Here is a 27137-nt window from a genome sequence, read left to right as displayed (position 1 = left end):
CCATCAGCAGTGTAAAAGCATTCCTATTCCTCCACATCCTCTCCAGCATCTGTTGTTTCCTGATTTTTTAATGGTTGCCATTCTAACTGGCATGAGATGGTATCTCATTGTGGTTTTGATTTGCATTTCTGTAATAACCAGTGATTATGAACTTGTTTTCATATGTTTGTTGGCCACATAAATGTCTTCTTTTGAGAAGTGTCTGTTCATATCCTTCACCCACTTTTTGATGGGGTTGTTTCTTTCTTGTGAATTTGTTTAAGTTCCTTGTAGATTCTGGATATTAGCCCTTTGTCAGATGGATAGATAGCAAAAATTTGTTCTCCTATTCTGTAGGTTGGCTGTTGACTTTGATGATAGTTTCTTTTGCTATGCAGAAGTTCTTTAATTTAATTAGATCCCATTTGCCAATTTTGGCTTTTGTTGCTATTGCTTTTGGTATTTTAGTCATGAAGTCTTTGCCCATGCCTATGTCCTGAATGGTATTGCCTAGGTTTTCTTCTAGGGTTTTTATGATTTTAGGACTTACATTTAAGTCTTTAATCCATCTTGAGTTAATTTTTGTACAAGGTGTAAGGAAGGGGTCCAGTTTCAGTTTTCTGCATATGGCTAGCCAGTTTTCCCAACACCATTTATTAAATAGGGAATCCTTTCCCCATTGCTTGTTTTTGTCAGTTTTGTCAAAGATCTGATGGTTGTAGATGTGTGGCAGTATTTCTGAGGCCTCTGCTCTGTTCCATTGGTCCATATATCTGTTTTGGTACCAGTACCATGCTGTTTTGGTTACTATAGCCTTGTAGTATAGTTTGAAGTCAGGTAGCATGATGCCTCCAGCTTTGTTCTTTTTGCTTATGATTGTCTTGGCTATACGGGCTCTTTTTCAGTTCCATATGAAATTTAAAGTAGTTTTTTCTAATTCTGTGAAGAAAGTCAGTAGTAGCTTGATGGGGATAGCATTGAATCTATAAATTATTTTGGGCAATATGGCCATTTTCACAACATTGATTCTTCCTATCCATGAGCGTGGAATGTTTTTCCATTTGTTTGTGTTCTCTCTTATTTCCTTGAGCAGTGGTTTGTAGTTCTCCTTGAAGAGGTCCTTCACATCTGTTGTGAGTTGTATTCCTAGGCATTTTATTCTCTTTGTAGCAACTGTGAATGAGAGTTCACTCATGATTTGGCTATTATTGGTGTATAGGAATGCTTGTGATTTTTGCACATTGATTTTGTATCCTGAGACTTTGCTGAAGTTGCTTATCAGCTTAAAGAGATTTTGTGCTGAGGCGATGGAGTTTTCTAAATATACAATCATGTAATCTGCACAACGAGACAATTTGACTTCCTCTCCTCCTAGAATACCCTTTATTTCTTTCTCTTGTCTGATTGCCCTGGCCAGAACTTCCAACACTATGGTGAATAGGAGTGGTGAGAGAGGGCATCCTTGTCTTGTGCCGGTTTTCAAAGTGAATGCTTCCAGTTTTTGCCCATTCACTATGATATTGGCTGTGGGTTTGTCATAAATAGCTCTTATTATTTTGAGATACCATCAATACCTAGTTTATTGAAGGTTTTTAGCATGAAGCGGTGTTAAATTTTATTGAAGACCTTTTCTGCATCTGTTGAGATAATCATGTGGTTTTTGTCATTGGTACTGTTTAGGTGATGGATTATGTTGATTGATTTGTGTATGTTGAACCAGGCTTGCATTCCAGGGAGGAAGCCGACTTGATCGTTGTGGATAAGCTTTTTGATATGCTGCTGGATTCAGTTTGCCAGTATTTTATTGAGGATTTTTGCATTGATGTTCATCAGGGATATTGGCCTGAAATTTTCTTTTTTTGTTGTGTCTCTGCCAGGTTTTAGTATCAGAATGATGCTGGTCTCATAAAATGAGTTAGGGAGGATTCCCTCTTTTTCTACTATTTGGAATAGTTTCAGAAGGAATGGTACCAGCTCCTCTTTGTACCTCTGGTAGAATTTGGCTGTGAATATGTCTGGTCCTGGACTTTTTTTGGTTGGTAGGCTATTAATTACTGCCTCAGTTTCAGACCTTGTTATTCAACTTCTTCCTGGTTTAGTCTTGGGAGGGTGTATGTGTCCAGGAATTTACCCATTTCTTCTAAATTTTCTAGTTTATTTGTGTAGAGGTGTTTATAGTATGGTAGTTTGTATTTCTGTGGGATCAGTGGTGATATCCCTTTTATCATTTTTTATTGTATCTATTTGATTCTTCTCTCTTTTATTCTTTATTATTCTGGCTAATGGTCTCTCTATTTTGTTAATCTTTTCAAAAAACCAGCTCCTGGATTCAATGATTTTTGGAAGGGTTTTTCATATCTCTATCTCCTTCAGTTCTGCTCTGATCTTAGTTATTTCTTGTCTTCTGCTAGCTCTTGAATTTGTTCGCTCTTGCTTCTCTAGTTCTTTTTAATTGTGATGTTAGGGTGTTGATTTTAGGTCTTTCCTACTTTCTCCTGTGGGCATTTAGTGCTATAAATTTCCCTCTCAACACTGCTTGAGGTGTGTCCCAGAGATTCTGGTACCAGAATTTTTGTGTTTTTGTTCTCATTGATTTCAAAGAACATCTTTCTTTCTGCCTTCATTTCGTTATTTACCCAGTAGTCATTCAAAAGCAGGTTGTTCAATTTCCATGTAGTTGTGCAGTTTTGAGTGAGCTTCTTAATCCTGAGTTCTAATTTGATTGTACTGTGGTCTGAGAGACTGTTATGATTTCTGTTCTTTTGCATTTGCTGAGGAGTACTTTTCTTCCAATTATGTGTTCAATTTTAGAATAATTGCGATGTGGTGCTGAGAAGAATGTATATTCTGTTGATTTGGGGTGGAGAGTTCTGTAGGATGTCTATTAGGTCTGCTTGGTCCAGAGCTGAGTTCAAGTCCTGAATATCCTTGTTAATTTTCTGTCTCATTGATCTGTCTAATATTGAAAGTGGGGTGTTAAAGTCTCCCACTATTATTATGTGGGAGTCTAAGTCTCTTTGTAGGTCTCTAAGAAACTTGCTTTATGGATCTGGGTGCTCCTATATTGGGTGCATATATATTTAGGATATTTAGCTCTTCTCATTGCACTGATCCTTTTACCATTATGTAATGCCCTTCTTTGTCTTTTTTGATCTTTGTTGGTTTAAAGTCTGTTTTATCAGAGACTAGGATTGCAACCCCTGCTTTTTTTTGCTTTCCATTTGCTTGGTAAATATTCCTCCATCCCTTTATTTATTTTTTTTTTATTTATTTTTTTTTGAGACGGAGTCTCGCTCTGTCGCCCAGGCTGGAGTGCAGTGGCCGGATCTCAGCTCACTGCAAGCTCCGCCTCCCGGGTTCACGCCATTCTCCTGCCTCAGCCTCCGAGTAGCTGGGACTACAGGCGCCCGCCACCTCGCCCGGCTAGTTTTTTGTATTTTTTAGTAGAGACGGGGTTTCACCGTGTTAGCCAGGATGGTCTCGATCTCCTGACCTCGTGATCCACCCGCCTCGGCCTCCCAAAGTGCTGGGATTACAGGCTTGAGCCACCGCGCCCGGCCCATCCCTTTATTTTGAGCCTATGTGTGTCTTTGCATGTGAGATGGGTCTCCTGAATACAGCACACCGATGGGTCTGGACTCTATCCAATTTGCCTGTCTGTGTCTTTTAATTGTGGAATTTAGCACATTTACATTTAAAGTTAATATTGTTGTGTGTGAATTTGATCCTATCATTCTGATGCTAGCTGGTTATTTTGCCCATTAGTTGATGCAGTTTCTTCGTAGTGTTGATGGTCTTTACAATTTGGTATGTTTTTGCAGTGGCTGGTACCAGTTTTTCTTTTCCACATTTAGTGCTTCTTCCAGGAGCTCTTGTAGGGCAGGCCTGGTGGTGACAAAATCTCTCAGCATTAGCTTGTCTGTAAAGGATTTTATTTCTCCTTTGCTTATGAGGCTTAGTTTGGCTGGATATGAAATTCTGGGTTGAAAATTCTTTTCTTTAAGAGGTTGAATATTGACCCCCACTCTCTTCTGGCTTGTAGGGTTTCTGCCGATAGATCCACTGTTAATTTGATGGGCCTCCCTTTGTGGGTAACTTGACCTTTCTCTCTGACTGCTCTTAACATTTTTTCCTTCATTTCAACCTTGGTGAATCTGACGATTATGTGTCTTGGGGTTGCTTTTCTCAAGGAGTATCTTTGTGGTGTTCTCTGTATTTCCTGAATTTGAATGTTGGCCTGTCTTGCTAGGTTGGGGAAGTTCTCCTGGATAATATCCTGAAGAGTGTTTTCCAACTTGGTTCCATTCTTCCTGTCACATTCAGGTACACCAATGAAACGTAGGTTTGGTCTTTTCACATAGTCCCATATTTCTTGGAGGCTTTGTTCATTCCTTTTCATTCTTTTTCTCTAATCTCATCTTCATGCTGTATTTCATTAAGTTGATCTTCAATCTTGGATATCCTTTCTTCCACTTAATGGATTTGGCTATTGATACTTGTGTATGGTTCACGAAGTTCTTGTGCTGTGTTTTTCAGCTCCATCAGATCATTTAATTTCTTCTCTAAACTGGTTATTCTAGTTAGCAATTCCTCTAACCTTTTTTCAAGGTTCTTGGCTTCCTTGCATTGGGTTAGAGCATGCTTCTTTAGCTTAGAGGAGTTTGTTATTACCTACCTTCTGAAGTCTACTTCTGTCAATTCGTCAAACTCGTTCTCTGTCCAGATTTGTTCCCTTGCTGGCAAGGAGTTGTGATCCTTTGGAGGAGAAGAGGCGTTCTGGTTTTTGGAATTTTCAGCCTTTTTGCACTGGTTTTTCCTTGATGTTGGTGACCTTCGGATGGGATTTCTGTTTTGATAACCTTTTTGGTGATGTTGATGCTATTCCTTTCTGTTTGTTAGTTTTCCTTCTAATAGTCAAGCCCCTCTGCTGCAGGTCTGCTGGAGTTTGCTGAGGTCCACTCCAGACACTGTATGCCTGGGTATCACCAGCAGAGCTGCAGAACAGCAAAAATTCCTGCCTGTTCCTTCCTCTGAAAGCTTTGTCCCAGAGGGGCACCCACCAGATGCCAGCCAGAGCTCTCCTGTATGAGGTGTCTGTCATTCCCTGCCGGGAGGTGTCTCCCAGTCAGGAGGCATGGGGGATCAGGGACCCACTTGAGGAGGTAGTCTGTCCCTTAGCCAAGCTTGAGTGCTGTGCTCGGAGATCCACTGCTCTCTTCAGAGCCAGCAGGCAGGAACGTTTAAGTCTGCTGAAGCTGTGCCCATAGCTGCCCCTTCCCCCAGGTGCTTTGTCCTAGGGAGATACGAGTTTTATCTATAAGCCCCTGACTGGGCCTGCTGCCTTTCTTTCAGAGATGCACCGCTGGGAGAGGAGGAATCTAGAGAGGCAGTCTGGCTACAGCGGCTTTGAAAAGCTGCTGTGGGCTCCGCCCAGTTTGAACTTCCTGGCGACTTTGTTTACACTGTGAGGGGAAAACCGTCTACTCAAGCCTCAGTAATGGTGGATGCCCCTCCCCGCACCAAGCTCAAGTGTCCCAGGTCGACTTCAGACTGCTGTGCTGGCAGCAAGAATTTCAAGCCAGTGGATCTAAGCTTGCTGGGCTCCATGGGGGTGGGATCTGCTGAGGTAGACCACTTGGCTCCCTGGCTTCAGCCCCCTTTCCAGGGGAGTGAATGGCTCTGTCGTGCTGGCGTTCCTGGCCCCACAGGGGTATGAAGAAAAACTCGTGCAGCTAGCTCGGTGTCTTTCCAAATGGCCACCCAGTTGAAACCCAGGGCCCTGGTGGTGTAGGCACCCAAGGGAATCTCCTGGTCTGCAGGTTGCAAAGACCATGGGAAAAGCATAGTATCTGGGCTGGAAGGCACTGTTCCTCATGGCATGGTCCCTCACAACTTCCCTTGGCTAGGGGAGGGAGTTAGTTCCCCAACCTCTTGAGCTTCCTGGGTGAGGTAATGCCCCGCCCTGCTTTGGCTTGCCCTCTGTGGGCTGCACCCACTGTCTAGCCACTCCCAGTGAGATGAGCCAGGTACCTCAGTTGGAAATGCAGAAATCACCCACCTTCTGTGTTGATCATGCTAGAAGCTGCAGACTGGAGCTGTTCCTATTTGGCCATCTCTATATATACTTTTATGTCTCTCTCAAATTTCCTACAGTAACAAAGTATTTTTTTAAAAAATCAGGGAAAACTATATTTAAAAACCCAGAAAATATACTGCAAACTTATGATTAAATCTGGGTCAGCCATTGTTGGGGAATTGGTCCTTGTAGAAGGCAGGAGAGAACAAGTTCTGGGTCCATTTATAGGGAAAATGGCAAGGATTATAGTTCACTGAAGTCTTCATGACAGAAACTGAGGGATATGACTATAAAACATGGTAATGCAATAAGAGAAGCTCAAGGGTCAGAACAAAGGAGGTCTTGGTCCCATTTTTATACTTGGTATAACGTATTTGCACCGAGAAGATGGCCTTTGATTCTGAACAGCGCAGCTCATAAGGAACCAGCTGGAACACCATCAGGAGAGAATGACCAGAGCAAGGAAGGTCTGGAATACATCTCACAAGATGGATGGGAAACAGAGTAGAAAAGAGAAAACAGAGGAATGGTAGCCAGCTTTACAAACTCACAGGTTTGTTTTTTAGCTTTTGTTTTGTTCTGTTTTGAGACACCGCCTGCAGCTGCTCCTATGGGGGCAAACAATCAGGCAGTTTCCAGGCACCTTTGCTTACCCATAGTTCTCCTCTTTTGCCTTGAGGGAGCTGATACTTGCTTTACCTCCCTCTCAGGGATACTGGGAGGATCAAAGATGATCATAATAAAATTAACAATAAGCAGCAGCCATCTGTCAACCATCAAGTAGATTCAGGGCCATGGGTACTGTATGCATACCCCAGCTTGCAGATGACAATATCCATAGGGGGTATGCGAGCTGGGATGTAAATCTACGTTTTTCTGACTTCAAAGCCCATTTTCTCTCCACCTTCTCCTGCCACAACTCAAATAAAAGACAATAATCAATGAGACCACTTTGTAAGCCCTAAACCACCATTAAAAGTAAGGTATTATTGTTAAATGTGTCTTTAGAACACTGTATGCAATTCCTAAAGTAAATTTTTAAAAAATCAGGGAAAACTATATTTAAAAACCCAGAAAATATACTGCAAACTTATGATTAAATCTGGGTCAGCCATTGTTGGGGAATTGGTCCTTGTAGAAGGCAGGAGAGAACAAGTTCTGGGTCCATTTATAGGGAAAATGGCAAGGATTATAGTTCACTGAAGTCTTCATGACAGAAACTGAGGGATATGACTATAAAACATGGTAATGCAATAAGAGAAGCTCAAGGGTCAGAACAAAGGAGGTCTTGGTCCCATTTTTATACTTGGTATAACGTATTTGCACCGAGAAGATGGCCTTTGATTCTGAACAGCGCAGCTCATAAGGAACCAGCTGGAACACCATCAGGAGAGAATGACCAGAGCAAGGAAGGTCTGGAATACATCTCACAAGATGGATGGGAAACAGAGTAGAAAAGAGAAAACAGAGGAATGGTAGCCAGCTTTACAAACTCACAGGTTTGTTTTTTAGCTTTTGTTTTGTTCTGTTTTGAGACACCGCCTGCAGCTGCTCCTATGGGGGCAAACAATCAGGCAGTTTCCAGGCACCTTTGCTTACCCATAGTTCTCCTCTTTTGCCTTGAGGGAGCTGATACTTGCTTTACCTCCCTCTCAGGGATACTGGGAGGATCAAAGATGATCATAATAAAATTAACAATAAGCAGCAGCCATCTGTCAACCATCAAGTAGATTCAGGGCCATGGGTACTGTATGCATACCCCAGCTTGCAGATGACAATATCCATAGGGGGTATGCGAGCTGGGATGTAAATCTACGTTTTTCTGACTTCAAAGCCCATTTTCTCTCCACCTTCTCCTGCCACAACTCAAATAAAAGACAATAATCAATGAGACCACTTTGTAAGCCCTAAACCACCATTAAAAGTAAGGTATTATTGTTAAATGTGTCTTTAGAACACTGTATGCAATTCCTAAAGTAAATTTTTAAAAAAATCAAGCTCAAAGGCAAGTTATTAATAATAAATGAAAGAAACATGTTTTAAAAACTCACAGGTTTGACACATAGAAAAGGAATTGGATATACGTTGTGTAGCTACAATGGGCTGAAACTGAACCAGTGGGAAGAAGTTGTAGGAGGAGGTATCTCAGCTTAATGTAGGGCAAAACAATTAGAACGACCCTCAGTGAAGCTGGCTGGCGTTGGGGTGGGGGATGAGTGCCCTGTGGCTGCTTTCCAGTGGAGGCTGTGTGATCTGCTATCGTGGGTCTCTTTAATGAAGGCTCTATCTTGTGGAGTCCTTTGTCTTTATTGTGGAGTCTCTTTTGTTTATTTTTTGTTTTTTGGTTTTTGTGTTGTTTTTTTTGGGAGATAGGGTCTCATTCTGACACCCAGCCAGGAGTACAGTGGTGCAATCTTAGCTCCCTGCAGCCTCAATCTCCTGGGCTCAAGTGATCCTCCCACCTCTGCCTCCTGAGTAGCTGGGACTACAGGCACGCACCACCATGGCCAGCTAATTTTTTGTGTTTTTAGTAGAGACGGTTTTGCTGTGTTGTCAAGGCTTGTCTCGAATTCCTGGCCTCAGATGAACTGCCCACCTCGACCTCCCAAAGTGCTGGGATTACCAGTGTAAGCCACCATGCCTGCCTCTATTGTGGAGTCTTAACCACAGACCAGATAGTTCCCTAACCGCAGGCAAATAAGGCCATATGAGCACCCAGCCCCTTTATGCACTTTAAAATGTGGCTTCCCAAAACGTTTAAATATGCTATATCACGTGAGAAGAATCCCTTGACCCCAGTAGGACCAAAACAGTTTAAATTCCTTTGGCAGAGAAGAAATAGAATTTACAATCTAGTCATGAACCTATCCAGATACTAGAAACCAAAAGGGTTGTGCCTTTAGGCTGGGCGTGGTGGCTCACTCCTGTAATCCCAGCACTTTGGGAGGCTGAGGCGGGCAGATCACTTGAGGCCAGGAGTTCAAGAAGAGCCTGGCCAACATGGTGAAAGCCCGTATCTACTAAAAATACAAGTTAGTTGGATGTGGTGGCGTGCCTGTAGTCCCAGCTACTTGGAAAGCTGAGACAGGAGAATCGGATGCAGTGAGCCAAAAGCGCCACTGCATTCCAGAGTGAGACTCTGTCTCAATAAAAATAAAAATAAAAACAAAAAATAAAAACCGAAAGGGTTGTGCCTTCAAGCAATGTTTGCCAAGCAGTCTCACTGTCTCAGGCATGTTGGTACCCACCAGTTCGGAGGAGATGCTCTGTTTGGTCACGGCGCCCACCTCAGGAATACGAGCCTTCACTTGCGCTTTAATGTAGCACTTCTCTCCTCCAGCAAAACGAATTCCTGTGATGCCCTATGAAACAAAAGTGTATCCATCTATCCATTTGTTCATTTATTCCATTTATTGAGTGTCTACTGTGTTCCAGATGCTGTTCTGGGTGCTGGGGATAGGGATGAACAAAAGAGATGGAACTGCCCTGATGGAACTTACCTTTTAGCATTATTTACCAATAATAAAAACAGCCGAGCAGCCAGGCGTGGTGGCTCACGCCTGTAATCTCAGCACTTTGGGAGGCCGAGGCGAGTGGATCACGAGGTCAGGAGATCAAGACCATCCTGGCTAACACGGTGAAACCCCGTCTCTACTAAAAATGCAAAAAAAAAAAAAAAAAAAAGATTAGCTGGGCGAGGTGGTGGGTGCCTGTAGTCCCAGCTACTCAGGAGGCTGAGGCAGGAGAATGGCGCATGAACCTGGGAGGCAGAGCTTGCAGTGAGCCAAGATCGTGCCACTGTGCTCCAGCCTAGGCGACAGAGCCAGACTCCGTCTCAAAACAAAAACAAAAAAACAAAAACAGCCGGGCACGGTGGCTCATGCCACCAGAACTTTGGGAGGCCGAGGCGGGCAGATCACCTGAGGTCAGGAGTTTGAGACCAGCCTGGTCACCATGGTGAAACCCTGTAAAAATACAAAAATTAGGCGGGTGTGGTAGCGAGCTCCTGTAACCCCAGCTATTTGGGAGACTGAGGCAGGAGAATCTCTTGAACCTGGGAGGCAGAAATTGCAGAGAGCCAAGATAGCCACTGCACTCCAGCCTGGGTGACAGAACAAGTCTCTGTCTCAAAAAACAAACAAACAAACAAACAAACAAAAACAGAGATAAAGTCAGGTAATAACTGTTATGAAGAAAAATAAGACAGGAATAATGAGGTGGTAATTTAGACAGCACATTCAGGGGAGGTGACTCAGTGAGGGGATGATATTTGAGCTGGGACAGAGTATGTTAGTTATTCCATCTATATTCACAAGCTCAGATGAAATGCCACCTTCTCCATGCAGCCTTCTCCAAACATCTCAGCCTAAGCAGCTATCTTTCCTCTGCTTTCCCATAAGTCCTCCCCTCTTCATTCCTCAACTGGGATAATTACTCAACTATACATAGCCTACTTAGTTATAAGCTTCTTGAGATCAGTATTTGAATCTTTTTTGTTTTCTTTTTTGGTGACCCCACAAAGGTTCTCGAAAGATGTTGGTCAAATTAATTAATTCTATGAATTCAGAATTTTCCTAAGTTACTGAGCCCAGAGTAAACAGTAAAACTTTTTACAGCACCTGGTCCTGAACTTTCCTTCTATACCTTACCCAAGGACTTGGTTTTTTTTTTTTTTTTTTTTTTTTGTCTCCTGAGAGATATAAACAATATCTTCTCTTGGTCTGCCTAAGACCTGCCTCAAGGGAAACATCAACATCAAAGCTCCAGTCTTGGCTGACAGCACAGCCCGGGTTCTACCCACAGAGGACATGATGGGTAACAGGATGTTCTGTCCCAAGAATGTTTACTCTTCCCCTGCTGCTGTTAGTTTCAGGAGTAGTGAACCTAAAATAATATTAAAGGCCTACAATTTTTATGATGTAATAATGGAGATACTAGCACAAATCTGAACCTTATCAGTCCTCTGTTGAGTTGAGGCAAGTGTTGGGATGATATAGAAATGGTACCAGGGCCAGTGACAAGGAATGGGGGAAGAAAACACTTAAAATCTAGGGATCCTGGCTCAAGATTCAGCCCTTTACAATGAAGAAGAAAATTAAATGTAAGTCATGCTGGAGGGGATTCATGGATAGCTCTACCTTATGCAGTCACAGAGCCAGGAGTCCTACAGAAGCTGGTGAGTAAAGGACTGCAGAACACAGAAGAAAAGGCTCATTCTTCCTCAAGCTCTTTATTATTTTTCTTGTGGCTTAATTTATCATGTATACATATGTAACTCGTTTCACCTATTTCTCCCAGCACTACTGCTCACTCAAAGAGAGACAGGGGCATTATCCCCACTTTACAGAAGAGGACGAACTCTGAGGCTTACTGCTGAGGCTTGGCTCTCACTGCACCTGAATTCACTGGAGAGGGTTTAAGAACACAGATGTCTGTGCCCCTTCCCAGAGATTCCCATTTGATTGGTTTGCTTTGGGGCCCAGGTAGTCTTAAAAACTCCCCAGGTGTTTATAATTTAAAGGGTTGATGCCAGGGTTGAAGACTACCATATGAAAGAGAAAGGTGTTCAAGGTAACAAAGCTTTTAAAATGATTGTAATAACCTTTGGACCCAAGTTTCTTTTTATCAGTGGTTCACAAACCTTCCCTTGTATCAAAAATCCCCTGGGTCCCCAGCAAAACTTCAGAAAAGTCTTCATTAACAACCACACCTTAAGCCACCAAGGAAAATCACAGACACCACTGATGCTGTTTACAGCTAAAAAAAAAAAAAAAAAAAAAATCATACAGAGACTGTACTACTGCATGCACCCAGAATCAAAGCCTAAGTGCCCTACCTACCCAACACCAAAAGTCCACCCCATGAAAGCAAATTTAAAAAACTGTAATAAGCAACTATTACATCAGATGCACAGATATCAACGCAAGGACACAGGAAGCATGGAAAAGCCATAAAATATGACACTTCCAGAGGAATACAATAATTCTCCAGCAACAGATCACAATCAAAAACAAATTTATTAAACCCCAGAAAAAATTTAAATATTGATATTAAAGAAGCTCCATGAGATACAGAGAATACTGAAAAACATGACAAATCAGAAAATTTAGGACTGAGAAATTTAATATGAATATGAATGAGAAATTTAATAAGGAGATGTATATTATAAAAAAGAACCAAATAGAAATTATGGAACTAAAGAATTCATTGAATTAAATACAATATACACTTAAAAGATTCAACAATAGAGGCCAGGCACAGTGGCTCACGCCTGTAATCCCAGCAGGCCAAGGTGGGTGGATCACCTGAGGTCAGGAGTTCAAGACCAGCCTGGCCAACACGGCAAAACCCTGTCTCTACTGAAAATACAAAAAAAACACAAAAAACAAAAAATAACTGGCCATGGTGGTGCACGCCTATTATCCCAGTTACTCGAGAAGCTGAGGCAGGAGAATTGCTTGAACTCAGGAGGTGGAGGTTGCAGTGAGTTGAAACGGCGCCACTGCACTTTAGCCTGGGCAACAGAGCCAGACTCTGTCTCAAAAAAAAAAAAAAGATTCAACAATAGACTATTTCAAGCATCTCAGAACTTGAAGACAAGTCTTTTGAAATAACCCAGTCAGACAAAAATAAAGAAAAAAGATTTTAAAAGGGCCAATCATAGTGTCTTATGCCTCTAATCCCAACACTTTGGGAGGCTGAGGCAGGAGGATTGCTTGAGCCCAGGAGTTTGTGACCAACCTCAGCAACATGGTGAGACCCCATTTCTACAAAACAAATTTAAAAATTAGCTAAGTGTGGTGGTGTGTGCCTGTAGTCCCAGCTACTTGGAAGGGAGAAGGATCACTGGTATATATATCTATATATCCATAATGGAATACTATTTGGTCATAGAAAACAATGAAATCATGTCATTTGCAGTAACATGGATGGAACCAGAGGTCACTATGTTAAATGAAAAACAAATGGTACAGAAAGACAAATGTCATATGTTCTTACTCCTATGTGAGAGCTAAAAAAGTTGATCCCATGGAAGCAGAAAATGATAGATACCAGAGGCTGAGAAGGGTATATGGGTGGAGCTGGGGAAATGAAGACAGGTTGGTTAATGGGTGGTACAAACATGCAGTTAGATAGAAGAAGTAAGTTCTAATGTTCAATAGCAGAGTGGGATGACTATAGTTCCCAACTCGTAGAAATGAAAACCAAATATCCTATCATTACACATTCTATTCATGTAACAAAATATCACATATAACCCATAAATATATAAAATATTATGTAACAATTTTAAAAAGGCAAATTAAAAAGTCACCTGGGCGGGGTGCGGTGGCTCATGCCTGTAATCCCAGCACTTTGGGAGGCCGAGGCGGGAGGATCGTGAGGTCAAGAGATGGAGACCATCCTGGCCAACAAGGTGAAACCCCGTCACTACTAAAAATACAAAAATTAGTTGGGCATGGTGGCGTGCATCTGTAGTCCCAGCTACTCGGGAGGCTGAGGCAGGAGAATCACTTAAACCCAGGAGGCGGAGGTTGCAGTAAGCCAAGATCGCACCACTGCACTCCAGCCTGGCAACAGAACGAGACTCCATCTCAAAAAAAAAAAAAATCACTTGGAGGACTTGTTAAATTAAACAGTGTTGTACCCCACCCCCAGTTTCCCATTCAGTAGGTCTGGGGTGGGGCCTAAAATCTGCATTTCTAACAAGCCTTCCAGTGATGCTCCACTGGCAGCCTGAGGAATACACGTGGAGAATAACTGCTTTCTCTTATGCTACCTCCTGTAGGGCCGCTGCTGTTATTTGGCATGTAAATTTAGGACTCATAGTTTGAAAAACAGAAGGCAGGGAGGGAGATGATGCTCCTTATGTGACATTTTCTCTTAACTTCAAACACATCCCCTGAATGTGAGATGTGTGGAGGGAACGCTATACAACCGTCACGATATCCCCGAAGGGGAGAGCTGATTCTACTGAAGGATTCACAGCCCTGAATGGGAATCTAGTATTAAGTTGGTTCTGACAGTCGACACACCGCAGTGAGAACTGAATCCCCCATGGGGTGGGAAGTGTGGGAAAGAATTCACACATATTAACCACCATGTCTAGCTAAAACTCCACATCAAGCAGCCAGCTATATTAAGAGATTAAATAGAGGGAACTGAAAGAAGCACAAGAAAGCCAAGCAAACCTGTTTTTGCAAACAAACAGGCTTTAGAAGCTAGTGGTAATGAAGAAATTTGCCAGCAACGGTGATGAGTGAAGAGTCCAAGAATCTAACATTCTTTTTTCAAAAGAGTGAGGTCATCTTACCTTGGCTGCACATTTTTTTCTTTCTAAGGTATCTCATCTATCTGTTTCTATGGCTTAAACCAGAGGTTCCCAAGGATGGTAGGAGTTCCTGTCCCCAAGACAGCACTTTAGAAATCCTTTGAGGAGTTTTTTGTTGTCACAAAGATTGGGGGCACTCCTGACCTTTATTGCACAGGGCCCAGGGATGTCAGGTCCTGCAGAGCCTGGGACAGTCCTGAAGAACTAATTGTCCTGGGTTGGAGGAAAAAAACCTGTTTGCAAATATCAGTGCCTAGCACTCAATGTTGTTTTATATGTAAACACAAAGTAATTTTTGGCATAGTCTTAATGTACAACAAATTTCCCAGGAATGCAATTACTGTGAAATGGAGAGAAAACAGTGCTTTTCTTCACTGTTTGAGAAAATTACATAGCATTTCAATTGCCAACACACACTTGTGTCTGTCTGCATTTTGGGCTGTGGCATTGACAGTCATTCAACTACTACTATACTATAAGTGTTTAACTTTATGTCTTTTAGTGCATCTGGCTGAACATTTACACACGAAGTCCATATTTTTAATATAAATTAGTTTCATTTTCTTTTTCCTTTACCTTGTAGTTGGAGGCTGAATTGATAGGTTATGCTGTCTTTACTTTCTCTAGCTTTTTAAATAAAAAATTTCAAATATTCACAAAATTAAAAGGATTATACAGTGAACACCCATATACCCATCAGTTTATTGTTTCAATTTCTAAGGCTTTTTGTTATATAAATGGGGCATTCAGTCTAAGGGGGTTGGCTTAAAGCACAGCGCTGGTGTTTGTGAGAGTATAACTGGAATGTAACTCACACAGCTTGAATGAACTTGGTTTTTCTATCTCTCAGGGTGGAGATCCTGGAGCACTTTTTTCAGTGCTGTCCTTCCTTGGGGGTTGTTTTTTCCCACTGGGTTCTACTAAAATCTTGGTGGGGTCCTGGATGAACCGGGGAGACTGTTCATTTACAATTCAAAACCTTTTATGATCTAGCCCCACCTGTATCCCCATCTTCTTTCCTTCCCCAAGTTGGGCTGAACTGGGCTACTTAGAATAAGAACCCTGGAGCAAGCCTGCACATTCGTGTTCGCTATTTTTCCCTGGGCCTGGAGAGCCTTCCCCTACCTGTCTGACAGTTGAAATCCTAATCATTCTTCAGGACCTGATTTGGTCATCACCACCTCTAAGACCTGCTCCAATCCCCTGTTCAGCAAGGATGTTTCCTCTCTGTTCATAGCTCATTGGAACACATTTTCCAGGCGAACTTGAAGCTATTTCTGTGAGTGTGTCTGCCTCCTGGACCGAACTGAAGGGTCCTTGAGGGAGGGGTCAATCATTTTTGCATTCCTCCTGCTTAGCACCATCCCTTGCACACAGTATGTCTCAATAAATGCTTCTTGAATTTGACTGTTGATTCAAAATACAAGAGAAAGTAATAGCGTAGGCACCATAGTGACTGATTCATGTGTTTTCAAAAGTTCAGGCTTGTTTAAACCCACAACAGGTTCTATCCATCAAAAAAAGTTCTACTCACCAGTTCTGACTTAGAGAAATGTGGAAGCTATCAAAGAGAATTGATCAGTTTATAAAATATCTGTGGCCCTGTTGGTCTACGAGAACAAAACACAATCGATACCACTATTAGAAAAGAACCAAAGGATTATAAAACAGAAATACAGGTTTGGGATTAAAATATGTTAAAAGAATATTTTTGATATATGAACATCTCAATAAAGATGAATCTTTTCTTATTCATCTCTGTAGCTCCCTTTGCATATCTTAATATTGTGGCACACCACAGGTATTCAATTTCTGGATTGAATAATGTGTGTTGGGGAGTCACATTTTATTAGTTTATATTGAGTAGTACAAAGAAAAAATGATTTTACCCTGTCCTGGGTCTTGCAGTAAAAGCCTTTAATAAGTGTAGAGAAATTATACTTGTGCATTGACCAGAATCATTTGCAAAGCTATGACTAAACAAAGTGCAGCTGGGCACATACAGAGCTGCAGAGGCTGTCCCCAGGGCAGAGATCATTCTGAACATAGTCAGTCAGTCCTTGTCATGATCAAATAATATCCAACATCACAGCAGCTCTAATGTTGGCATCTGTTGGGTATTCAAATGGACTTATGAGGTATATTTTGGTACCAACAAGAGGAGTGCTTTCACTCAAATGAAAAGCATCTTTAGCTTTTCTCATCAATCAGAGGAAGATGGGTCGATGAGGTGTTTGTGGACCAATAAACTATCAGAAGAGACATTATTTTCAAGAGCCTTTTTTCATTATGAAGTTTCACCTACTCCATCTGCAGATTTAACAGGAGAACACAAATAGTGATGCCTCTTCCTCATCGTGAAACATGAAAGGGCATAAAATATTTATGTTGGCCAGGCCAGGCCAGGGGCGGTGGCTCACGCCTGTAATCCCAGCACTTTGGGAGTTCAAGGTGGGCAGATCACGAGGTCAGGAGATCGAGACCATTCTGGCTAACACGGTGAAACCCCATCTCTACTAAATATACAAAAAAATTAGCAGGGCGTGGTGGGGGCACCTGTAGTCCCAGCTACTCTGGAGGCTGAGGCAGGAGAATGCCGTGAACCCAGGAGGCAGAGCTTGCAGTGAGCCGAGATTCCGCCACTGCACTCCAGCCTGGGCGACACAGTGAGACTCCATCTCAAAAACAAAAAACAAAAAACAAAATTTATGTTGACCAACAGGAAATTCGGCCTGGAGTGACACTTTGGTTTGCAGATGTACACTGAAACATTGCTGCACAGCTTAATGTCTCAAATTGCCTGTAAATGAAATTTTTGTTAAAAAATCAAAACAAAACAGTCTCTCCTCTTCAAAGGAGATGTGAATGTTTTATCTCTAATATGCTATGGTCAGAAAACATATGCTATAATAGAATTTGCTCATGGTAATTTTCCGGATTACATAGGAAATCAGAATTGAGAAAAGTATGTAAGTAGATCCCACTTGTTGCTGATGAGATTATTAGGTCATTAAAATTTCCCTGTACTTCAGAAATTTAAATTTCAAATCTCACAACATTCTTGGATAGTTTTGAGCATTTCATTCATCGTGTTACAGAAATCCGCTTGAAAAGAAGTAGCTCCTTCAAGTCTTTCTGCCAAGACTTTATATAATTCTAAGAAGAACTTGCTCTTTTCAGTGCTATGGTACTGTGGGGTTTTTTTTTTTTCCCCACATTTAAAAATCAAGTTTTATTTTGATTTCTAGGAAATACCTTTAATTTCCTAGAAGTAAAAAAATTTTTTCAAAACAGCTAAATCCTTGTGTATATGAATTCAATGAAGGTGGTTCTTTTTGTTTTTGGTATTTTACAACTGAAGTGTTGTTTTTTTCTTTTGCAAATATGAAGGACAAAGTTTGGTCCTTTCTCAAAGAGAATATGCTATATGACATATGTGGATTAGTGGCACTACAGCTGCTATAAAGAACAGTTACCGTTTGGATGTGTGTGAGAAATGCTGCTTCTCCATGAATTGGAAAAGCCCCCCAGGCTTGCCTGGTTAAACTCTGTAAATGCATGAAATATACTTACATTCTGGAAATCATTAACTTCAATTGCTTCTTCAGCTCCACTTCCCATTTTAAAGGTCTCCATGTTGTTCCCAGCATCTATTTCCATTGACCCATCTTGTAATTTCCCATTGATACTCATGGTGTAATGGACATTGTAAATCTGAAAGTGAGCATAAGAGTTAGTGATGCTTTCTTTTTTGAGCAATTCAGGGCTTATCTTTAGAATGGCAGTCTATGAGGTAGCGTCCATATGTTTCAGAGATACTTGGGATAGTCCTTAATACATTTATATACGAAGACTTCATTCATACAGCAATTAGTTAATGCAATGATTTCCTTAAAAACACCTTATGAGTAAAACCTTTGGTTGTCTCTGACACTTATTCCAATAGCTCAGTAATTTGCAACGCTGGCTGTACTTTAGAAGCATCTGGGTAGACTCTCTGGGTACCATGCCTGGGTTTCACCCTGGACAAATCAAATCAGAAGCTGTGGGGAGGACGCGTGGGCATAGGTCTTTCTTATTCTAAAGCTCAACACTATTATGCATCTGGGTTGAAAACTATTGATGGATAAATCGAAATTGAGGAGGCAGAAGGTTAATTGGGCTCCCAGCTGAACATGTCTGCAGTGGCACCTCAATTTCACAAGTTGTTTTCATCCTTTGGTCAAGATTAGGCATGGAGTGCCTTAGGCATATGGTATATGGTATTAGGTATATGAAAAGGACTGCAGACAGGACCAGGGTACGCTTGATACAGAGCAGCATGTGTGGAGAGGAAGGTCAATGTGCACGTTTGTTTCCGTTCAAAACGGTAGTACTCCCTGAACGACTCCATGGTGCTGTAGGGCATTTTGTTATGAGATGTGTGGGGTGTGTGGAAGAGGGGAAGGGACCTGGCACTGCAGAAGAGATTCCGGTCCAGGAATCAGGAAAACAGGTGGCCACACCACTCATCTCTGGATCTTGTGAGTTGCCATGAGTGTAGAATGAAGTTGGACCTCATAGGTGGCTTTCATCAGTGTACTTAGAACTATTGGGATCTCATGGGCATGGCCTAGAGGTGAGGATGGCACTGTAGCACTCTGTTCTCTCCTGTCCATCCACAGTCTAACCAGAGTGGCTCTGCTTTTTCTGTCTTATGTGTTGCATTTCTGAGTAACATTTTGTTAGAAAGACAAATTTCAACACTTAAAACATTTTTTTTTTTTAAGTTTGCCACTAATTAGCCGACCCCAAGGGCTCAGACACCTGATTACTGCACTGGTTTCAAAATAACTCAGATGCTGCTCCTGCTCAGTGTGCGCTGTCCTGGTAGACCTTTCCGTGTGTCAGGGCTAGGAGGTGGGTTTGTCTTTTGGATTTAGATGCATATGGATGTATAGCTATATATCTTACATATGATATATTACATATCTTATATATAAATTGTAGATGTATACGTACACATATATATAAATCTTTAAAGGGGAGGAGTGAGAACTGATGAAAAACTGTTGCTACTTAATGTCAGGTCAGCCAGTCAAAACTGCAAATAGCTCAGATCCAATTCAAGTCTGATTTTTCTTCCTCATTATGAAAAGTGACTGCTACATGCACAAACACTGGAGAAAGGATCTGTTACTGTTGGATCTATTTCTTGCAGAAAACTCATTATTACAAGACCCATGGTGCACTACTTTATTATCAGCGGAGATACAGAAATGGCTTTGCTATCCAGCACCCTTTTAGGAACAGCATTCATTCAGCAGCACAGAAAATACCAGTGTCCTGTTTCAGCTCAACCATCCCTCATCGCCCCTCTTTCCCTGTCTCTTTCTGAGGAACTTAGATGTCTGCAATTTACTGTCTCCTAGGCTTCCCTGATCACAAGAACCACTCCTAGGGGTTCTGAATTAGTGGAGCTAGAGCACAGCCCACCAGTCTCTTTTCCCCTTGCCCCTCAGGTGGCCCTTATGATCAGCCAGGTTTTGGAAACCTGTTTTCTTTGGCTGTGAGACTCCTGCAGGTGATATTTGGAAAGCAGGCTCTGTTCTGTCCGGTGCTCTCTGAGCAGCCAGTGTTCATATGGGTCAGCAACAACTGTCAGAAGGAGCCTGGCAGGCAACACCCATGTGAGTGTCTTCCACTCATGTGACAAGAGGTTCGGTTTTTTTTTTTGTTTTTTTTTTTTAAGAACATTGCACATAAGCTTTTACTAGTGAAACAATGCAATATTTAAGAACATAACCATTTCTAAATTCTTAGCAGTTCTTAAGGAGACAAGGTTGTCACACTAGAAGAGTGGTCTGTGGTCTGAATTTCACATTCCTCCACCACTACCTCTGGCTGTCTTCTCCCCAACAAAGCCTCCCTAACTAGTGCAGGGCTGTCCAATCTTTTGGCTCCCCTGGGCCACAATTGAAGAAGAGGAATTGTTTTGGACCACACATAAAATACACTAACACTAACGATAGCTGATGAGTTTTTTAAAAAAATCTAAAAAAAAGAATCTCATAATGTTTTAAGAAAGTACGAATTTGTGTTGGGTTGCATTCAAAACCGCCCTGGGCCGCATGCAGGACAAGCTTGACATAGGGCATCTTGGTTGTGCAGCTGCAGCCCACCTTTTTTTTTTTTTTTTGAGATGGAGTCTTACTCTGTCACCCAAGCTGGGGTGCAGTAGCACCATCTCGGCTCACTGCAACCTCTGCCTCCCAGGTTTAAGCCATTCTCCTGCCTCAGCCTCCCAGGGAGCTGGGACTACAGGCATGCGCCACCACGCCTGGCTAATTTTTTTGTATTTTTAGTAGAGATGGGATTTCACCATGCTGGCCAGGCTGGTCTTGAACTCCTGACCTCAAGTGATCCTCCTGCCTCGGCCTCCCAGAGTGCTGGGATTACAGACCTGAGCCACCATGCCCAGCCTGCTGCCCACCTTTTATGTGCACCGTGCCATCTGCATCGGGACAGCAATGAAAAGCTCATGCCCTCCTGAAGCTACTGGGGGAGGTTGCGGGGGGGAGGAGGCAGTCCAGTTTCTAACATACTAGACTCTGAGCTGGGGACGAGGCTGGGCTGTTGGAGCAGCATTTACCTTATCTGCTCTAAGTCCATGGAACTGTGGACACCCAAGGATATTTTTATCCAAATAAGATGAAATTTATTATTTCCCAAAATTCTGCTCAATATGGTGCCTTTTACAGCCAAGGATATTTGCTAATGAGTTTTTAACAAGGCCTACGTTCTATAAGATTAATTACATGTTTGGGAAAATGTCTAGAAAAATTAGTCTGAGAGGAAAGGCCCCAAGCAATGATCTCTTTCCCTCATCCCACAGGGTGGGGTTGTCAGTTATCTCATACTGGTGGAAATTTCCCATATTTCAATGCCTTGTTCCATTTACAATAATGTGGATGAAAAATGGCCTCAATATTGGAGCCCAGTTCAGTTGTACCCTGATTATTAGTACTCCGGTGCTTCATAGTCCTCCAACTAAATTTCCGTAAACCTGTCCTAAGGGGATTTACCCACATGAAAGGGATAGGTGGTGAATTACAGCTGGTTCTCCTCTATAAACCAATACAGAGGAGCCGAGACACAGATAATCCCCAAAGAGTGGATAATCCATCTGGTATGACAAGTCTTTCTGTTTGACAGAGACTTACCTCTTTTGATTACATTTTGTCTGAGCTACCTAGATTTGTATTCAGGCAGAGACCTGTGCGTGTGCTATGTGTAGATGGTGCCAAAGTTACTCTATTTAGTATTTTGTGATTTGTTTTTCATACTTAAGTCATATGGATCAGGGAGAAAAAAACTATCGTGGTTTTCTTCATTCTGTCTGTGTAGGATATAGTAATAACTTTGATTGTTGGCAATAAAATGTGATTCACTGTTCCTCTGAATTCTTAGAATTTAATACTGCTCTCCTGAACCAGACAACCAATCATCTTGCAGTAAAGTAAAAGATATGAAAAAAGGGAGTTGTGCTTATTCAGTATGATTGTTTAATCTCTCTTTTTAGAAGCTTGTCAGTTAGTGAAGTTTACCTTGAATAATTAAATGCCAAGTGGTATTCATTTTAAAATATATATCATGTCCAGAATCTTTACCCAAAAAAAGCATAGCTATTTTTATCCCCCATTGACCTATACCACTGAGGCTTTGTTATTTAAAAGATAGCATTTTAAATGCTATCTACAGGCTGTGGCTCACGCCTGTAATCCCAGCACTTTGGGAGGCCGAGGTGGGCGGATCACGAGGTCAGGAGATCGAGACCATCCTGGCTAACACGGTGAAACCCCTTCTCTACTAAAAATACAAAAAATTAGCCGGGCTCAATGGCGGGCGCCTGTGGTTCCAGCTACTCGAGAGGCTGAGGCAGGAGAATGGAGTGAACCCGGGAGGCGGAGCTTGCTTGTAGTGAGCCGAGATGGCGCCACTGCACTCCAGCCTGGGCGATAGAGCAAGACTCCGTCTCAAAAGAATAAAAAAAAAAAAAAAAAAAGATATCGTTTACATTCTAAAACTACAGAATTTCCCGAAGAGATGACAATCTAAACCCCGCTATTAATGGAGATGTAGATACTGAAATCATTCTCTTATTCACATTTGCTGTTTCAAACATGAGCATCTGGCCCAGCTTCTATATTTAAAATACAGATACATTAAGGCACTTTTCAAATACCCACAAAATACAGTGCAATTCTGATCTTACAAATCGATGCTTGTAAATTTGATATAGTCTCTAAAACAGACTCGGTGCTAAATGGCATGCTTATCTACATTAGACATTTGAGTTAAAAATACAAATTATGCAGTGACTGCAGAAGATGTGATGTGTAAAATGGTTGAATTGCTTTCAGCACCATTTTCTGTAAGTACTGGAATTCGTTCATGCTTTGCATTTCATGGTAGGAGAGAGAGGAAAAAACAGCAGTCACCAATCCTCCGAGGATAGTGATTATGAAAGAACCCTTTGTGTGTGCCCTGGAGATGGAATTATTTTCCATTAGTCGAAATAAGCTTATACCAGACCTGGCAGTGGTCATCAAGATAAAATGCCCCCTTTTACATAGGTGAACACATTCAGAGTATTTAGAGAACACACTGGAGCTCTGCCCAGTCAACTTAGAGGCAGTCTTTATACTCCTGGAGAGCCATGGAGCTTTAAAATAAATAGTTGCATACAAAGAAAGTAGGGCAGCAGTCAGTAAAACACCTACTATTAAATCACATGTGATGACTAGGCCAGAATTAATTGTTAAAAGAGATTTTCCACCTTTAAGGAAGTTAGACTTTTTGTTTGTTTGTTTGTTTGTTGTTTTTGTTTTCCAGAGAGAGAAGGGAATGTTCATGGCTGGGTCACAAAAAAACCTTCTGAAAGGCAAAAATTCCTTCCCAATGAGTCTGAATATGGGTCTGAATATTCCTCCACTGTCTTTGTCCTGGATTTTACATCCATAGCCTTTCTCAGTAGGGAGAGAGGCCTTAGAGATCATCCAGTTCCATTTTTTCCCTTAAGGAGGAGTATACTGAGGCCGAAAGGTGACGTGCCTTCGCCACTGTCGCGCCACTGCTTAGCGGGAGATGGCCGAAAACGGCCTTTCTCGGACCGTCCACTGCATTTTCCCCTACTCTACGCTTCAATCTTCTCCCGTGAAACCTTCACTTGCTTTTCTACAAAGCTGACCTAAGGCGGAAAGTTGCGTGCCAGAGTGGGACTGGAGAGGGGAGCTCACGCTGGGCCCGAGGGGTCCTGCGGCAGCCGCGCGTCCCTCGCCGGCCCGCGCTCGGGCCCCCCCTAGGGGCAGCGTGGGCGACACGGGTGTCCCCGCGCCCCGCCCTCTGGACTTACGTGACTGTCGCTCCCCTTCCAGAAGTAGAAGGCCCCAATGGCCCCGAAGAGCAGCAGCACCGCCCCTGAAATGAGGACCACGGCTCCCACCTTGAGCAGCCGCGCTGGGCTAGAAGGCTTCACCGTCACCGTAGCGTACGCCTGCGGACCGGGGCGGGAGAGGGACCGTCACGTTTGTGCCGCCCGCACCTGCGGCCCCGCGCGCACCTGGGCCCACGCGGTGGCCGCCAGGGAGTGGGGAGTCGGGCGAGAAACAGCTCGCCCGGGCTCCTACGGGTGCCCCTTTCGCCGCGCTCCCTCCCGAGTGTCCTTTGCAATCGGGCGAGGAAGTGCGGTGAGCAAACCTCGCAGCGCGGGGCCTTCGCCCCACGACCTGCACCCTCCACTGGCCACGGGACACCCTTCCGTACCCGCCTGTGGATGCCGTGCCCCCTGCACACTCATACGCCTGTGGATGCCGTGCCCCCTGCACACTCATACGCGTGGGGCGACACCCCACGCACACATTTGGAACCCAAATTTATCCCCCCGCCAACATACTCATTCGGTGGCATGCATCCCTGAGTCCGAACTGTGGAACCAGATACTCACCCCGGGCCCTGCGTGTGGAATCCCTGGCGGTACTCACCGGGGGGCTGCAGAATTCCACGTCATCAGGCCCCACCAGGGCAATAGGAACTTTGTCGGAGTTCTCTGTCATGGTTGCGGCAGGAGGAGCGAGGCACTCGCAGACTCGCTGGGCGCCCTAAGCTCTGTCCGGCTGCCCCGACGTGCAGGGCATTCCAACGCCGCGCGCACACAAGGTGCACGGTCCCGCCTGGGCCAGCCCAGCGGTCCCCACCCCTTCCAGCGCCTCACCTCTCCCCTCCCTTCTCTCTTCTGCCGCGGGCAGCTAGTCCTGCACTCCCGGATGCCCCCTTTTCTCCTCACTCTATCCTGTCTACTGACCCCCAAACAGCATCCCGGTGACTCTGAATGTGTGAGGGTGGTTGCATCCCTCAGAGCGGGATGCTGAATCCTGGGACCCAAAGAAATACTCAAGTGCCAGGGCAGTAGCCATGCAACGAGGATGTCTTAGAATGTCATTGGACTCTGCTGTGACACCTGGCTGGAGGCCATTTCCTGCAGGGTCTTTGTATGTGTGTGTTGGGGTGGGGGTGGGGGAAAGATGGCTCATGGAAGGTGAAGGAGAAGACAGCAGAGTGGCGCAGGTGGACAGGAGACACTGGCCTAAGAGTGTCAGGGTTAGGCCACCTTCTCACTGGCCTGGCATTGCTGGATGGCCCCTGGGACTGGAAAACGGAGCAGGGTCTTGGAGATGGCTCCTTGCCACCAATTTTTCTTTTTTTTTTTTTTTTTTTTTTTTTTTTTTTTTTTTTGAGACGGAGTCTTGCTCTGCCGCCCAGGCTGGAGTGCAGTGGCCGGCTCTCAGCTCACTGCAAGCTCCGCCTCCCGGGTTCACGCCATTCTCCTGCCTCAGCCTCCCGAGTAGCTGGGACTACAGGCGCCCGCCTCGTCGCCCGGCTAGTTTTTTGTATTTTTTAGTAGAGACGGGTTTCGCCGTATAGCCAGGATGGTCTCGATCTCCTGACCTCGTGATCCGCCCGTCTCGGCCTCCCAAAGTGCTGGGATTACAGGCTTGAGCCACCGCGCCCGGCCTGCCACCAATTTTTCTAGGGGGTGGGTACAACTGCAGCAAAAGTGAGAGCTAAGTAGAGCGGGGCTGGAGGGAAGGAGTTGAGGAGACCAGAATAAAAGCACACACTGGTTGGTTGAATAAATTAAATAAGTGCAAACAAAAGCAACAATGGCAAAGCGCGCGCGCACACACACGCACACACACACAGAACTGATGTGTCCAAAGAAATAACACAAATATATATATATGTGTATGTGTATGTGTGTGTGTATATATATGTATATATGTGTGTGTGTATATATATGTATATATGTGTGTGTGTGTGTATATATACATATAATTTTCACTTTTGGAAATGCCATCTTCCGGTTCCAGGATACATGGTACTTCATTTGGATCCAGGCTTCCTTAATTCACATTCGATTCTAGCTTTGTGCAGAGCCCTCTGGTGAGGTGTAAGTGAGGAGCACTGGTGCATGGGAGGGATTGAGGCTTCCCCAAAGGGCAGCGGGAGATTGCATGTGCAGGACTGTTGAAGAATCATCCAAGACACATGATAAAGAGTGAGGTGACAAGCATGATGACCTGGGGCTGGGAAGGAGGGCAGAAGTGGAGGAGATGACTGTCACAGAAGAATTGATAGGACTTGGCAACTCCTGGGCTGTGGGAACTGAGGATTCAGACCTAAGAGGATTGGGAGAGTGATAGGAACCCCAGGGAAGTGAAAAAGTTGGAAGGAACAGTTTTAGACATGTTGAGCTTGATGTGGGGATAAAAAGTAAAAGAGCCAAGGAAACATGCTGAGCCTGCCTTGGACTCAGCTATGGAAATAGCTGTCTGCGCATCACACTAGACTTAAGGTGCTTGGAAAAACTCCAGCAAGATCTTCTGCCAGGGCTCATCCCTGAGGAACTGCTGAGGCAGAGTTCAAAGATCTCTTCACAAGGGCATTCTTCACAGGAATTTTGGTGAAGGAATAAGAGAAGTAACCATCAGAGAGGTGGGACATGGTGCAATATAAGGTAGTACATGTCATTTTTAAAGGCACATTCAAAAAGGGTAGGTCAGCATTGTCAAATGCTGAAAAAAAAAAAAAATGAGCACAGAGAAAGGCCTTGGAAGGGCACAACCAGGATGCCATGGGGAACCAGCGAGACAATAGTTCCATTTGCTTCCCTGGACACAGAAGACACATTGCAAAGGGTTACAGAGTAATTAAAAATATTTGCAACTTATACCACAGACAAGGAACTAGTTTTCTTGTATAGTGTTTTCCTAGGAAAACCAAACGACCAAAAATGTAGTAGAAAAAATGGGCAAAGAATGGCAACAGAGAGTTGGTGAAACAAGAAGTACAAATGGCTCTTAAATGTAAGAAGAATGTACAACAGCATTGTTTTGCCTATTTTTTCTTTTCTTTTTTTGAGACAGAGTCTTGCTCTGTCACCCAGGCTGGAGTGCACTGGTGCGATCTTGGCTCACTGCAACCTCCACCTCCCGGGTTCAAGTGGTTCTCCTGCCTCAGCCTCCCAAGTGGCTGGTATTACAGGCACCAGCCATCATGCCTAATCTTTCTATTTTTAATAGAGACGGGGTTTCACCATGTTCGCCAGGCTGGTCTTGAACTCCTGACATCAAGTGATCCGCCCACCTTGGCCTCCCAAAATTCTGGGATTACAGGCATGAGCCACCACGCCCGGCGACAACTGCATTCATA

General features: G+C 43.5%; 1 protein-coding gene across 2 annotated transcripts in view; it reads right to left on the bottom strand.

Annotated features, from left to right (window-relative positions):
• The window catches only part of CNMD (chondromodulin), a 37775-nt gene extending 13175 nt beyond the window's left edge, over positions 1-24600 (bottom strand). For both annotated transcript variants that reach the window (XM_033177610.1, XM_033177611.1), the window contains exons 1-4: positions 24410-24600; positions 23782-23922; positions 17961-18101; positions 9304-9417 (exon numbers count right to left, since the gene is read on the bottom strand). In XM_033177610.1, the coding sequence (XP_033033501.1) occupies positions 9304-9417; positions 17961-18101; positions 23782-23922; positions 24410-24481 (468 nt within the window). In that variant the 5' untranslated portion in view covers positions 24482-24600. The remainder of the gene's footprint in view (positions 1-9303; positions 9418-17960; positions 18102-23781; positions 23923-24409) is intronic.
• Between the last annotated feature and the right edge of the window lie 2537 nt (positions 24601-27137).

Source organism: Trachypithecus francoisi, unplaced genomic scaffold, assembly GCF_009764315.1.
Source record: "Trachypithecus francoisi isolate TF-2019V2 unplaced genomic scaffold, Tfra_2.0 Lachesis_group18, whole genome shotgun sequence".
NCBI lineage: Eukaryota > Metazoa > Chordata > Mammalia > Primates > Cercopithecidae > Trachypithecus > Trachypithecus francoisi.
Note: the sequence above shows the minus strand (reverse complement) of the source record. Positions and strands in the feature narration are given on the sequence as shown.